The following is a 16080-nucleotide window of genomic DNA, read 5'->3' on the forward strand; positions in this document are numbered from 1 at the left end:
TTAGAAATTAGATGGCAGAGGGGAAGAAGTCATAGTCATAGTCATACTTTATTGATCCAGAGGGAAATTGGTTTTCGTTACAGTTGCACCTTAAATAATTAAATAGCGATGAAACCATAAATAATTAAATAGTAATACATAAATATATGCCAGGAAATAAGTCCAGGACCAGCCTATTGGCTCAGGGTGTCTGACCCTCCAGGGGAGGAGTTGTAAAGATTGATGGCCACAGGCAGGAATGAACTCCTATGATGCTCTGTGTTGCATCTCGGTGGAATGAGTCTCTGGCTGAATGTACTCCTGTGCCCAACCAGTCCATTATGTAGTGGATGGGAGACATTGTCCAAGATGGCATGCAACTTGGACAGCATCCTCTTTTCAGACACCACCGTCAGAGAGTCTAGTTCCATCCCCACAACATCACTGGCCTTAAAAGCTGTTCTTGAATTGCTGAGTGTGTGCCTTCAGGCTTCTGTACCTCCATCCTGACAATAACAACGAGATGAGAACCAGACCTGGGTGATTTGAGTCTTTAACGATGGACATCGACTTCCTGAATCACTGCCCCTTGTAGATGTCTTGGATACTATGGAGCCTAGTACCCATGATAGAGGTGACTAATTTTACAGCTTTCTGTAGCTTCTTCAATCCCGTGTCATGCCCCCACAATTTCCCCTCCCATGCAGATGGTGATGCAGCCTGTCAGAAAGTTCTCCATGGTACACTTGTAGAAGTATTCGAGTGTTTTAGGTGACAAACCAAATATTCTCCAACTCCTAATGAAGTATAGCCTAATGAAATAATGAAAAATCAAAATATTAACGTCATTATCAAAGTCATGTACGAGATGGGTACATGCAGGTTAGCTTCGTTCTGCCTCAATAACATCTAATTCTACTCAGCCTTCGCCTTATCAATGTGATATCAATCATTTCATTTTCAAGATCAGCTAACCTTATGAGGTATTTCAGTAAGTTTGCTAATTCAGCCAATATCCTTGTTTTCTGAATGTTGACTTCTACTAATAACACTAACTCATTAAAGCTTAATAAAACAAGAAAGTTTCCATTTATTACATTTATAAATCTTAGTTGAAGATGTCCAAAATATACCCAGACTTGTTGACTGCATAGTGTCCATGGAAATGCAAATTAAATGCACCATATCTAAAATCTGTATGTAATCAAAAATGAGTTGTACTCCCCTCAAAGTAATGAGTGAGAAAAATTCAGAGAAGAATGATTCAAACCCTTTTCCATTACACCATAAACAAGAGATTATTTCCGTCAAGAGTAAATGTAATGCATCAGTATCATCATAATGCAGCAAATACGGACATAGTAACTCTGGATGTGAGTGTGTGTGCAGTGCAAAAAAGCTTTCAGATTGCAATTAAAAAACAGCAGACACTGAAGTGTCAGTAATCAATTACTGGGATCAGAAATTTATTGGTCATATTTATAATATTTTTTGATTCATCATTCATTCTACCCGTGGATCCTATTTCAACATAGTGCAAAAACATCTCTGAAATGATGTAGTTGTTTTAAGGAGAGGCTAATGAGAGCTATGGAAGCAGGGCATATCTGGGTGTTTACTGCAATTTGGGGGAGAAAGGGCTGTGCTGAAAATCTTACTTCCGTATTTGTAAAGTTTTGCATCATTAATATTACATTCTGGAATTTAAACCTTTATGAATTATATTTAAAATTTCAAAGCAGAGAATTTCAGCTGAAAATGTTGTTAAGCATTTACTTGCCTGTGGCTCTGGTAACTGCTCATAATGTAGAACACGACTTTCTAATAATTGGACCCAAGAAAATCTGGGTTGCTTCCATATCCTGGAATGCACATCTCAGGGGAGGGAGGTATTAGTGATGAAGTGCATTTTATTTGGTGCAGGAGTGGAACCCAGTGTGGTTTTCTTCTGCTGTAACCCATCCACTTCAGGTTTCGACACGTTGTGTGTTCAGAGATGCTCTTCAGCCCACAACTGTTGTAATGCGTGGTTATTTGGGTTGCTTTCGCCTTCCTGTCAGCTTCAGCCAGACTGGCCATCCTCCTCTGACCTCTCTCTTTTCAAAAGGTATTTGTGCTCACAGAACTGCTGCTCACTAGATGTGTTTTTGTTCTTTGCATCATTCTGTGCAAACTCTGGAGACTGTTGTCCGTGAAAACCCAGAAGATCAGCAGTTTCTTGGACACTTAAACCAATCTGTCTGGCACCAACAATCATTGCACAGTCAAAGTCACCCTACGGTAGATCACATTTCTGCCTCATTCTCATGTTTGGTCTGAACAACAATTGACTATGTCTGCATGATTTTATGCATTGATTGGTTGCCACATGATTGGCTGTTTCACATTAACGAGCAGCTATACGGATGTACCTAATAAAATAGCCTCTGACTGTACATCAGGTTATTCACTGCACCAGCATAGCCATTGACCAACTTCTGAAATATGGACTTCAAGTCAGTGGAGAAAGACATCCCCCCACCCCCACTGCTATCTCCAAAAAATTCTCCAAATCTTCTGAAGCTCTACTGACATACTGTCACTTATGTTAGGTAGCATTACAGGTAGATAGGAAGCTTTTGGCACATTGACCTTTATAAGTCCAAGTATTGAGTACAGGAATTGGAATGTTATGTTAAAGTTGCATAAGACTTTGGTGAGGCCAAATTTTGAGTATTGTGTGCAGTGGAGATCACCTAACTACAGGAAAGAGTCATTAAGATTGAAAAAGTAGAGAGAAAATTTACAAGGGTGTTGCTGAGTCTTGAGGACCTGAATTATAGGAAAAGTTTGAATAGGTGAGGACCTTATTCCTTGGAAAGTAGAAGACTGAAGGTAGAGTTAATAGAGGTATACAAAATTATGCGGGATATTGGTAGGGTAAATACAAGCAGACTTTTTCCACTGAGATTGGATGAGACTGCAACTGGAGCTCATGGGTTAAGGATGAAAAGGTGAAAACATTAAGGGGAATATGTGGGGAAACATTTTCACTCAGAGGGTCATGAGAGTGTGGAATGAGCTGTCAACTCCTGTTATGCATACAAGCTCGATTACAGTATTTAAGAGAAGTTTTGGATAGGTACATGGATGGTAGGGGTATGAAGGACTATGGAGCCAGTGCAGGTCAATAGGAGTAGGCAGTTTAAATGGTTCATCATGGACTAGCTGGGTCGAAGGGCCTGTTTCTCTGCTGTACTTTTCAATGACAAATATTGAGTACAGGAGTTGGAATGTTATGTTGAAATTGTCTAAGACTTCGGTGAAGCTGAATTTGGAGTATTGTGTGTAATGTTGGCCAGGGGACCCCAACCTACCTTTTTTGCACCGCGGACCGGTTTAATATTGACAATATTCATGCGGACCAGGCCGACCGGGGGGGGGGGGTGGGGGGGGCGGTTTGTGGGTGTTCAAGTAGGGTTGCTAACTTTCTCACTCCCAAATAAGGGACAAAAGTAGCAGTCAAATACGGGACACTTGTGTTTACCCAGAGAAAGACTACCATGACCATGAAGCCTTGCGCGGGCACCTGTGTGCGCATGCGTGTACGTGCCAATTTTTTTCTACAAATCGGTTTTGGCTTATTCTTCCCGATTCTGTTATGTGAAACTACACTGTACATACATTACTTCTACTTTATATAGGCTGTGTATTTATCATATCATTCCTGCTTTTACTATGTTAGTGTTATTTTAGGTTTTATGTATTATTTGGTATGACTTGGTAGGTTATTTCAAGTTCAACAGTGCATGACAGGGAATGAGGGAAGGTGCAGCTGACTCATATCTTTTCATATCGCTAAATCATATCGTTTCCTCACGGCCCAGTAGCACATGCTTTGCGGCCTGGTACTGGTCCGCGGCCCAGTGGTTGGGGACCACTGCTGTTGGTCACCTAACTGTAAGAAAAAATATTAGTAAGATTGAAAGAGTACAGAGAAATTTTTCAAGAATGCTGCTGGGACTTGAGGAGCTGAGTTATCGGGAAAGATTGAATAGGTTAGGACTTCATTCCCTGGAGCACAGGGGAATGTGGGGAGGTTTGATCTAGGTGTACAACTTTATGAGGGGTATAAATATGGTCAATGCACTTTTTTCCCTGAGGATGGGTGAGACTCAAATTAATGATCATAGGTTAAGGATGAAAGGTAAAATGTCTAATGGGAACAGGAGGAGAGACGTCACTCAGAGCGTGGTGAGAGTGTGGAATGAGCTGCCAGTGGAAGTGGTGGATGTGGGATGATTTCAAAATATAGGAGGAATTTGATCACCTATTGATTTATTTTTGTTTATTTAGCAATACAGTGGCGCCCAAGTACATAGATGGGAGGGAAATGGAAGGCTATGAAATAGGTGTGGGTCAATGGGACGAGGCAGAGTAACAACTTTGCACAGACAGGCCCTGTTTCTGTGTTTTAGTTCTCTATGCATCTCTGACCTGATGACTCATGGAAATACCAATTCAAAATATGGATGCAGTCTTTGGGATGGCAGTGAGAACCTCTACTCCATTTGTCAGGTGCATGCAGAAGCTTATCAAAGACGGCAGCAGAGTACACTACCATCCAAACTACTATCCATCTCCCTCACTGAAAACATACTACTTCTGCTGCGGGACAGCCAACAACTCACTCATCAGTTACCTGAGAAGCCTTGGATTGGAGTGGAACAAAGTCATCTTCAGTCCTGAGGGATATTCAAAGAAGAAAAATGTCAAACATCCCTGATTCTTCTTTTAACTAGAACTGGTTACAGTTTAGTATGTTGGTATTGGCCAACAGCAATATGAGGCATGAACTGAATCTAATTGATCTACGCAAGACATGATTGACGATCATCACAATATATTTCTGCAGTGCTTGTACTTTGGGAAGATTAAAAGAAATATGAACTAATGCCCCAAGAAATCAAAAAGGTATCCATGTATTTTGCCTTTTAATAAATTACTCTGTCAATACGACCTTCTCCGTTAACCCAATATTCAATTAAAATAGATGTAGATGGCAGAACAGACATAATTTTAAATATGGGAAACTCAGATCAGCAACAAATCATCTGATGCACTTCACTATTATTCTTCTTAACATGGTAAAACATTGTTTGCAATTAACTTTCTTACTATATAATTTATCCAGAGTCTGTCACGGCATCTACGGGGGTGTATTATTTCTTCCGCAAAATGTTTCTTTTACTTGTTGGAATAATTATTTATGGATCTATTCGCTTCCATAATTTTGATTTTCTTATTTATTGTCTCTCTGTGATTTGACAGACTTATTCTCCCAAAGTTATTTTCAAGATGAGAGCATTAGATGATTTTGGCTTGTTACTTCAAAATTGGCATTAACTCAGGGAAATCAAATGATGGATTGGTATTATTGCTTTTAAAACGAAAACATTTTTGGAGAGGATTATAGAGTTACATCTTCAAATGAAGATATATATTTGAAACCCAGCACTTTTAAGTGTTTTTTGTTCATATTATTTACAAAGAGAAGTGTGACAAACTGTAATGACAAACTTACTGTGTGTAAACCTCAGTTAATTGTTCTTATTGTAAAGCAGTTTAAATTCCTAATTTACAAGTATGTACTAACTTGCAGTATTTTCAATCTAATTGTCATTCTAAACCAGATAGTGAGATTGGAGAAACAGCTTGAAACACACATACATTTATTGAAACATTTGCATTTTCTTTCAATGAAAATATGTCTAGGCATCAATTTCCTGCTGTAGTTTTTTGTGAATTTATGGTAACAATGCATTACCTTGGAAAGTGCCATGTCATTGTTACAATGAAGATGTAGACTATCAGTTTTAACATTTATATGAGTTGATTAGCCAAGTCATACTTGTACAAAATCTTTCCTTAAAATTGCAGAAACTGACATCCCTAATTTAAAAGCACATGAAATTATTTTATTTAATTCAATTAGGAGCTGATTCATGTCAGGCCGATGATTTTAACCAAGTATCATCATCGGTTCCCAGTCTCTTGCTGGTTTCTAACTCATTGTGCTGACAATGAATCTGAATATGGCTTAATAAATGAGGGTAACCCTGGATAACCTTGCTTTTCAGAATACTGCTACTGTAAGCTCTGCAGATATGATAAATAGAATCTTCTGCGATGATTGACATTTTTTTCTAGGAATTCATCCAAAAATATTTACACTTCGCTATTCTTCAAAATTTAATCCAAGTTCTCTAGGAGATGCAAAACTCTGAAAAGTTAATGTTTATTCAGTGTTGTATGTGATGATGTGCATTGGTTCAGAAGTCAACTCCATTTACTTTTTTATGAGCTATAGTTCAGAAACAGTTTCCCATCACAAAACACTTACATCTGAAACCACAGTTGGTACAACACTTCGCCTTTTCTCTCTTCCCTTTTTACCATCTTGGGACCCAAACATTTTCTTCTGTGGTCTCCTCTACATTGAGGAAATCAAACACAGATTGGGAGATTGCTTTGTGGAGCACCCACTCTCAGTTCAGAGGAGTGACCATGAACTTCCAGTTGCTGGCTACCATCCCACTCTTATCTCCATGTACCGTTCCAATAAGACACAACACAAGCTCCTGGAGCCTTACAGACCTAGCATCAAATTTGTTAAATTCAGATAGCGTGTTTTATCTTTCAGTCCATTTGAAAACGTATATAATCATGTGCAGTTCTACAACACATACAAATCTGGTTGCCCAATTACAGGAAGAATGTGGAAACTTTAGGAAGAGTACAGAAGGTGTTGCCTGGATTAAGGAGTATGAGTTATAAAGAGAAATTAGACAAACTTGAATTGCTTGCTCTGGAGTGTTGGATGCTGAGGGGAGACCTGATAATAGTTTATAAAATTATGAAAGGCATAGATAGGGCAAGTATTTTTACACCCAGGGAAATGCTTTGATCAGGCTGCCAGGGGTAGTGGTGAAAGCAGATATGTTTGTGCTGTTTAAAATGCTTTTAGATATGCGTGATATAGATCATGGATAGATAGAGAAGATTTAGTTTAATTCATCATTATGGTCATCAGAGACATTGTGGGCCGAAGGGCCTGTTCCTGTGCTGTTATGTTTATGTTCTATGTTCCAACCATCTCTGCCTGTCATCCAAATTTTCTCCTCGGGTATGCCTGCAGCACATCAGCAACAAACTACACTACATAGAACCTCATCCCAATTGCTATTGGTCTTACTCTATCAAAGCAATTCCCTTGCTTCCACCCACCTACAGTAATGGATCTCTCCATTTCCAATAAAGTCTCAAGTCGGGTTTCTCATATGAAATTTTAACTGCTTCACTTTCCACAGATGCTGCCTGACCTGCTTCAATTGCCCATCTTTGCCGTTTACCTTTTGTTTTAATCACGTTAGGTCAGTCTTCCTTAACTCACTGGGATACATCTAATCTGTTGTGCAAGTCTGATCCATCTTTACACATCCATTACACAAACCAAAGAGCATTATGTGCTGGTAGCTGCCGCCATGAAACCATTTAATCTCATCCTATCGCAGACTCTTCTACCCATTTCTTCCTACCACCTGGTATATCTCTTTTTCTCAGTTTGCACAAAGTATCACAAACCCAAAATAGTGACTGCTTCTCTTTCCACATTAGCCGCCTGACTTGCTCAACTTTTCCAGCATTTCTGAGACACATGACTCGTAGATGCACTTGAATGTCATGAAAGTAGAGGATAAGTTCTAGCATTAATTTTCTAATATTTACATGTAGTGCATTTGGATATTGAGAAAGGGTAGAGATTTGTCTATAATTATTAATATTGAAGGGTGGACACAATTCAGTTCCATTGAATTTGTCAAATGTTTGACTGAAGAAGAATGTAAAACCCAAATCTTGCAGGAATCAGATGTTTAAAGATTGTTTTAAAATTTGCATATTTTGTGTTTCAACACATTACAAATTTTATTTTGATATTTATCCTTTCTATCGCTGACCAAACATGGAACCCACTGCATTTTTGGAAGAATAGTGACCTAGGATTGTTTGTTGTGAAATAAACTATCCTTAGCAAAGATGGAGAATTTCAATTGCTAATACTGAATATTCAATTGTTTATTTTGAATATTAAATTTATAATGATCCCTTGAATTGTTTCTTGGTGTTTTTTTTAAAAAACAAACCCATAATCCAGGTTCCCTACAGCATCACAGTCTCTAATAATACATGTCAAAGTAGGAACCTCAGCTCTGAGGAGAACATGAAAGGTCAGTTAATAATATGGTTAATTAATAGAGCACAAAGCTGAAAGATGAAGTACAATCTTGGAGAGTGAAGAATTAACCATTATGAATGAAAAAGAATATCATGCAAATATTGGCATTTGAAGGAATCTGCTAGATAAGGCTGTGTGAATGTGGATTAGGGATGTTCTCCATGTGGTGATCCTAAATGAGTAAACAGTCAATGTTTTGGGCCAAGACTCTTCATCATAATGAAAGGTCTCAGCCCGAAATGTCAACTGTTTATTTTTTTTCCATAGATGCTGCCTGGCCTGCTGTGTTCCTCCAGCATTTAGTGTGTTGTTTTGTATTTCCAGCATCTACAAATTTTCTCGTGCTTTTCATCTTGATCATGTTGCTCTTAAGCCTGTTAATTTACAGACTCAGCCCCATGGCTTTTAGTCTCCAGGTATCCTCTTCTTCTGGCACCAACTGCTCTCATTTTGCATATCTGTATTTAGTGGGTACTATGGGAAACCACCACTCTGATGCTGTCACAAGGAATTTTTGCATTCTTTCTATTCCCACGTTCCACATATAACTGGTTCTCTCACTGGACTACCCTATAAAGCCTACAATATAAGCACAAAATATTGGAAAACTGCTTCTTGGACTGCTTACTTGTGCACTTAAGCAAATTAGCCCAAGCTAATTAATTTTTTTGTCATCTTTATATTGATATACACTTAAAACTACAGTAATACTGAAGTTGAATTTTTAGAAAAAGATGAGCTTTGGATCTCTGGTATCTCTCATGCTCTCCCAACACGTTTCAGGCCTCAAAAGAGGCCTAAATCAAATTGTTCTTGACAACTCCTAAATGTCACTCAATAATTGGCTAATTAGAATAAATGAACTTCATGTTCCATAAAGGGAAATTCATATATCAAATATATTTTACTTATTAATTGAGCAAATAAATCTAAACAAAATATAATCATCACATTGCAGTCCTTGCCAGTTTACATATGTCCAACCTATGGACAGTCCATACATTTGAACAAGCACTTGTAAAATTGTGAGAGTGCTTTTTTTTTGAATGAATGAAATTTATTTCGGTCAGTACAAACATTAACAAAAAGCATCATTTTCAACGATGATTTCATAGGACAAAATTGCAACAAAAGACATACAAACGTTTGTAGATATTCTTTAAAACAGCCCGAAAGGGTGTAGTCTGAAGCTACAGCTTATTACGCCTATCCCTCTTACTTATACAACATATTTGGCATTAATCGTCACATCAAAACAAAAAAATTTCATAATCTTTTAACACAAAATCCAATTCCGAGTATCATTTATTCATATTACTCCCGTTCATTTTAAATCATGTATTTTATATTTGTTCATTAAATTATTTTTAGATTATTTTTTAAACTTGTTAAGTGTGGTGCATGTTTTTAAATTCTGACTACAACTGTTCCTTAGATTCACCCCTCTGACTGAAATGCAATGATTTTTTGCCTTTGTTCTTATCCTTTGTTTTTGAAATATACATGTTCTTCTCAAATCATGTTGACTTTCTCTCATTTTAAACAACCTTGGGATACTTTGTGTTAGCTGTTCATTTTTTACTTTTTACATAATTTGTATTATTTTAAAATCTATGAAATCTCTGAATTTTAAAGTGTTTAGTTGAATAAATAATGGATTTGCTGGCTGCTCTGGAACTGCAGGCATCTTCTGCCATGTGGGAAACATAGTTCATGGCAATATTATTGCAGCAAAATCTAAGCAGTTGAATTAAATGCCCTGGCTTAACTAACATTGCCCTTGGTTGGCCTGTGTTTTTCAAAAAAATATATTACTGGGCATATATATATTAAATATATGTTTCCAATTTATGAATTATTTGGATTAGGAAAGTTCTCAGAAATGGAACCCCCTTGGTAACCCGGGGAGGACCTATATACATATTCATCTTATTTATCGTGAGCTTACTCCTGAATTGCTGATATTGTGCATAAAGCCATTTTAGATATAAGCACATCAAATCATTTGTAAGCAATGACAAGTGTGAGCTGAGATTCAGCTTGGGCTGTTTTTGAGCCTGATGCAGACTTTGTTCTTGGATCATATAATTGAAGTTAGAAATCTAGCTCATATTTACTAAATAGGAAAAGCTAATTGCATGAGAATCCAGGAATATTGATTTATACAAATTATGAGAAGGGAAGGAGTTGTTACATCAATAAAATTCACACAATAAGTTAGCCAGATGATTTGTCCTCTGTTAGTGCTTCCTGCTAGAATACATGAAAATATTTCTGTGGTATGATATAACTGACAAACTCTTCTGCTCTGTTCCTTAGGTGACCCGGTGGCTACTGGCACTGGTACCTTGATTATCACCATGCTGGATGTGAATGACAACCCACCCTCTGTTTATCCAACTGTAGCAAAGTTCTGTGAGGATTCAAAGGACCTCAGTGTGGCTATTCTGGGAGCAACAGACAAAGATCTTGAACCAAACGCTGATCCGTTCAAATTTCAATTGGGCAAGCAACCCGGAGTTGAAAAAACCTGGAAGGTCACCCAGGTCAACAGTAAGAGAACTTTTCATTTCCAGAAAGAGAGATTCTCTGATCTTACAGTGAAATTCCATCCCATATAGTTAGATGTTAATCAGAATTCAATGCGTTTTTTAAATCTTGTCTGTAGAACGAACTCCACGTAGGCACCACTACAAATGAAGAATTAGCCTAGATCAATGGGGCTGTGAGGCAGCAGCAGCACAAATTCCACAAAGACATGAGGAATTTCAGTATTGCCATTCCCCCTTACTCCTTGGCTACATTTTAGACCATCCTGCCAATGCCTTGAAAATTTCCTTGTGCACCCCTTTTGTCTGAGGCTGCCTCATCAAAGTTCTCAAGTCCTCTGTGGAACTTACGTATGACCTTGCTTCTGGAGAGATGGCAACTGAACCAACCTAATTCTTTGGCCCTCCAGAGTGTAGCCCTAACTCCTTTCTTGTAGATCCACTGGACCACCCAAGCCCTTCTCTTGTCTGCAAGCTATTTGTGCCCAGTGAATTACTGCATCGTCATCCCACCTTCTAACCAAATCATGCAGAATATCAGCATCTGAATTAATGGATGTGGGCATTAAACTGAGTGGCTTTATCTTCTTTCATTTCTCCTCCTTATACCAAGTTAGAATGACTAGCTATATCAAACAGAAAAAAAAATGCAAATGTAGTTTTGTAGTCAGAAAATGGAAGAAGCCTGCAAACTTCATTATTTGAAGAGAATAGAGATGAAGGGGAAGTGAAATGTGAGAAGGGGGCTAAAGCGGAGGTTTAGAATCAGAATCAGGTTTATTATCACTGGCAGGTATTGTGAAATTTGTTAACTTAGCAGCAGCAGTTCAATGCAATAGAAAGAAAAATAAATGAATAACAGTAAATATATATGCATATATTAAATAGTGAGATTAAAAATAGTGCAAAACAGAAATAATATAAAAAAGTGAGATAGTGTTCATGGGTTCAATGTCCATTTAGGAATCGGATGGAAGAAGCTGTTCGTGAATCATTGAGTGTGTGCCTTCAGGCTTCTGTACCTCCTTCCTGATGGTAACAATGAGAAGAGGGCACATCCTGGGCATAGGAAGTAAAAATGTAGGGTGATAGGTTATTGATTATTAAGGGCATCAAAGATAAAAGTGAAAAGACAGGAAAATGGGGTTGAGGTGATAAATAATGATTAAATAGCAGAGAAGACTTGATGGGCCAAATGGCCTAATTCTGCTGCTATATGTTATGGAATTACGTGTGACAATCCTGTCACCTTCCTGCCCTACCACTCGGTAACAAGCATTCCAGTATTGAAGAACATGCATCCATATGCAATTGTGTGCATCTTGTCCTGCAGGACCAAAGGAGGTGTGTGCCTTTATGGAGTTAGTAGCAGATCACGAAAGTGGTTGTGAGACTGAAAACAGTATAGTGTACAGAACATGGAACGCTGAACAGTACAGGACAGGAACAGCCCTTCAGGCCCACGATTAAACTAGTAATTAAAAACTAACTAAGTGAGTCTCTTCTTCCTGCAGTACACAAGATTGACATCTCTCCATTCCCTGTAAATCTGAGTGCCTGACAGCCCGTTAAATACCTCTATCTAGTTTGCCTCCACTACCAATTCTGGCTGCGCATTCCAGGTACCTAACACTCTCTGAGTAAAAAACCTGTCCTGCACATCTCCTTGGAACTTTCCTCTTTTGCGGATTTGTGGATGTAGGGCAGTACAATGGATTCTAGTTAATAGGACCATCAGTCAATCGGGACACACACTTATTTGGGACAACTCTTAAGAACCAAAACTAATTGAGAAAATAGCTAGGATTTCCTTTGTTTATTTTGGACAACATGCCACTTTATTGGGGCAGGGGACTGTTGCCGAACAGTTTCTAACTAGCATTAGGCACGTGAACTTGCATGGCTGTTAGGCACTACACTATGCTTAGAGCAGTTTTTAAATAGCATCAATTATGTGCACTTGTGCCCAAAAAAAACCAACTACCAGTGATTTTTGTCACTGGTAGTTGGCGAGAAATAAGTAGTGAAACAATTTAGAACTGTTTTGATCACTGCAGTTTCATGCGTTCAGGCTTGGAGAAACCAGAAACAGCTGGGAGTGAAAATGAAACAATTTCACTACATCAACAAGTTAGGTACTATGAAGACTTTGAAGGTATCAACAATCATCTTGAATGTTACCATGAAAATTAAGATTTAGAGGATGCAATCATCAATAGTATTGTATGAAGGCAGTCCATTACGTACTTTAAGCATCTGCACTGATTTTGTTCATGTACAGTCAATCAAAAGAACACAAGCACTAGATGAATTCCACTATCGATAAGCTAATACACATTTTCATAGTACCTAGTAGTTTGATAGTGTTCTACTTTGTCCTGTATTTTCATTTAAATACATAATTTGTTACTCAGTTAAACAGCAACTTGTCTTTTTTATATCTTTTTAACTATCTCCATGAAATTTCAGCTAATTGGGGCAGCTGCTTAATTGGACCAAAGTGTAGTGGTCCTGATGTGTCCCAATTAACCAGAATCTACTGTATTTGAAAATTAGGTATGCACTTCTGTTGATGGAAATTGCTGGCTGGTGTATGCTGAATGTGTACTATTCTGAGGTACTCCACCATCTCTTCTAGAATAAATCTCCCTGCCTACCTCTGGATGTTGTGAAGGCTGCTATCCCCTATATTTTTCCTTTCATGGACATCTCCCAGGCTAGCTTCAGGGAGGAAACTCCTTCCCTTTAACTGCAACAGGAAATAGTGAATGAACATTTTAAAACATGCCTAGCCATTCAAAATATGTGACTGATGGAAGGTTTCAGTCTTCAGCACTGGCTGGATGCAGACATCTCAAGCATGAATGACGAGTACTACGACATGAAAAACATTAATCATGAAGAAACACAAACAAAATGCTGGAGGAATTCAGCAGGTCAGGCAGCATTCATGGAAATGAACAAACAGTCAATTTCGGGCAGAGACCCTTCCTCAGGACTGGAAAGTAGGGAGAAGACTCCAAAATAGAGAGGTGGGGGGAGGGGAAGAAAGTGATAGGTGAAGACAGGTGGTTAGGAAAGTGAAAGGGCTGCAGAGCAAGGAATCTGGTAGGAGAGGAGAGTGGACCAGAGGAGAAAGGGAAGGAGGAGGGGAGCCAGGGAGAGGTGATAGGCAGGTGAGAAGACATAAGAGGCTAGAGTGGGGAATAGAAGAAGAAGGGAGTGGAAGGATTCTTTTTATAACCAAAAGGAGAAATCAATATTCATGCCATCAGGGAGGAGGCACAAATATAGCATAATTACTAGTCACGAATTTTGATCCCTCTACATGCATGCAGGGACCACCCAGTTTAACTTTGATGTATTTTGTGGTTTTTGACTGGATGTTAAAGACAACACAAAAGCAACAACGTATTGGGAGGTGCTGAGACACCTGAAGTGAAAGCGTAAATGGTTATACACAGTGGGGATGGACAGTTCCTGCAGAGGACGAAACAAAGTAACCACTTCAGGTCACTGTACTTTATCAAACTGGAGTATTTTGGTGAGACAATGTAGTAGTAATATATTCTCCAGGATATGATTGCACGTTCAACTTCAGTTCTATATTTAGTTCAAAGGGTAAGCAAATAATAAGCAGGTATAGAGGCAGGAGAAGTTAGAGTGGATGACTTGATCAACTGACGAAAGGGATTCCCTGCAAGCAAAGTCAGATAAACCATATAACAATTACAGCACGGAAATAGGCCCTTCTAGTCCTTACTGAACTCTTACTCTCACCTAGTCCCACCGACCTGCACTCAGCCCATAACCCTCCATTCCTTTCCTGTCCATATATCAATCCAATTTAACTTCAAATGACAACATCAAACCTGCCTCAACCACTTCTGCTGGAAGCTCGTTCCACACAGCTACCACTCTCTGAGTGAAAAAGATGGTAATGGGATATGACTGATTTTTGGGACAGTTGAATTATTTGCCTTTTTACCTTATATTCTGTCTTGGTAGCCTCCAATCTGATGGCATGAATATCGATTTCTCCCAGTAAAAAATATTTTCCCTCCCTCTCCCGTCTTCATCTATTCCCCACTCTGGCCTTTTACCTCTTCTCAACTGCCTATCATTTCCTCCAGGACCCCGCTTCCTTCCCTTTCTCTTATGGTCCCCTCTCCTCTCCTATCAAATTCCTTCTTCTCCAGCCCTTCATCACCCACCTGGCTTCACCTATCACCTTCTAGCTAACCTCCTTCCACCCCCACCCCCCCACCAGCTTTTGAATTCTGGCATCTTTCCCCTTACTTTTCAGCCCTGAAGAACATTCTCAGCCAGAAACATCGACTGTTTATTCATTTCCATAGATGCAGCCTGAGCTGCTGAGTTCTTCCAGCATTTTGTGTGTGTTACAATGAATTATTGTCTGTTGTTGTATTCACTGGAAGTTCAGTCTCTACGTTAATCACACTTCTTTAATTCCAGAAGATCAAAGAGGTCATTTTGAACATTGGATATTCATTGAATAACATATGTGACACTGATTAAACACTGACTGTTGGAAGTATTCCACCACCCAACATTGATAACTAACCTTCATGAGTAAAGTTTGCACTTACAATATTCATATTTTTGTTTTGTTCCTTCAGGCACTCATGCTCGACTCAGCCTCCTGCATCCGTTGAAAAGATCCAACTACAATTTGCCAATTGTAGTGACAGACAGTGGGAAGCCCCCATTGACCAACAGCACAGATGTTTTAGTCCAAGTCTGCTCTTGCAAGAAGAACAAAATGGACTGCAGCACAGCCAACTCTCTTCACATCAGTATCACGCTCCTCTTGATTTCTATCATCACATTGTTCTGTGAGTTTGGTTTTCAATAGTTCAGATTCAGGTTTGTTATGGTTCATGTTTATGCGCCAAGAATCAGAGTCATTATCTAAATCAAGTTTATTATCATTGGCATAGGTTGCATAGAACATATAGAACATAGAATAGTACAGCACAGTACAGGCCCTTCGGCCCACAATGTTGTGCTGACCCTCAAACCCTGCCTCCCATATAAGCCCCCACCTTAGATTCCTCCATATACCTGTCTAGTAGTCTCTTAAACTTCACTAGTGTATCTGCCTCCACCAGTGACTCAGGCAGTGCATTCCATGCACCAACCACTCTCTGAGTAAAAAACCTTCCTCTAATATCCCCCTTGAACTTCCCACCCCTTACCTTAAAGCCATGTCCTCTTGTATTGAGCAGTGGTGCCCTGGGGAAGAGGCGCTGGCTA

General features: G+C 38.9%; 1 protein-coding gene across 3 annotated transcripts in view; it reads left to right on the forward strand.

The window, feature by feature from the left end:
• The window catches only part of cdh13 (cadherin 13, H-cadherin (heart)), a 1230859-nt gene that overhangs the window by 1187995 nt on the left and 26784 nt on the right, over nt 1-16080 (forward strand). For all 3 annotated transcript variants that reach the window (XM_063067141.1, XM_063067142.1, XM_063067140.1), the window contains exons 12-13: nt 10574-10807; nt 15444-15659. In XM_063067141.1, coding sequence (XP_062923211.1) covers nt 10574-10807; nt 15444-15659 — 450 coding nt within the window. The remainder of the gene's footprint in view (nt 1-10573; nt 10808-15443; nt 15660-16080) is intronic.

Source organism: Mobula hypostoma, chromosome 14 (assembly GCF_963921235.1).
Source record: "Mobula hypostoma chromosome 14, sMobHyp1.1, whole genome shotgun sequence".
Lineage (NCBI taxonomy): Eukaryota > Metazoa > Chordata > Chondrichthyes > Myliobatiformes > Myliobatidae > Mobula > Mobula hypostoma.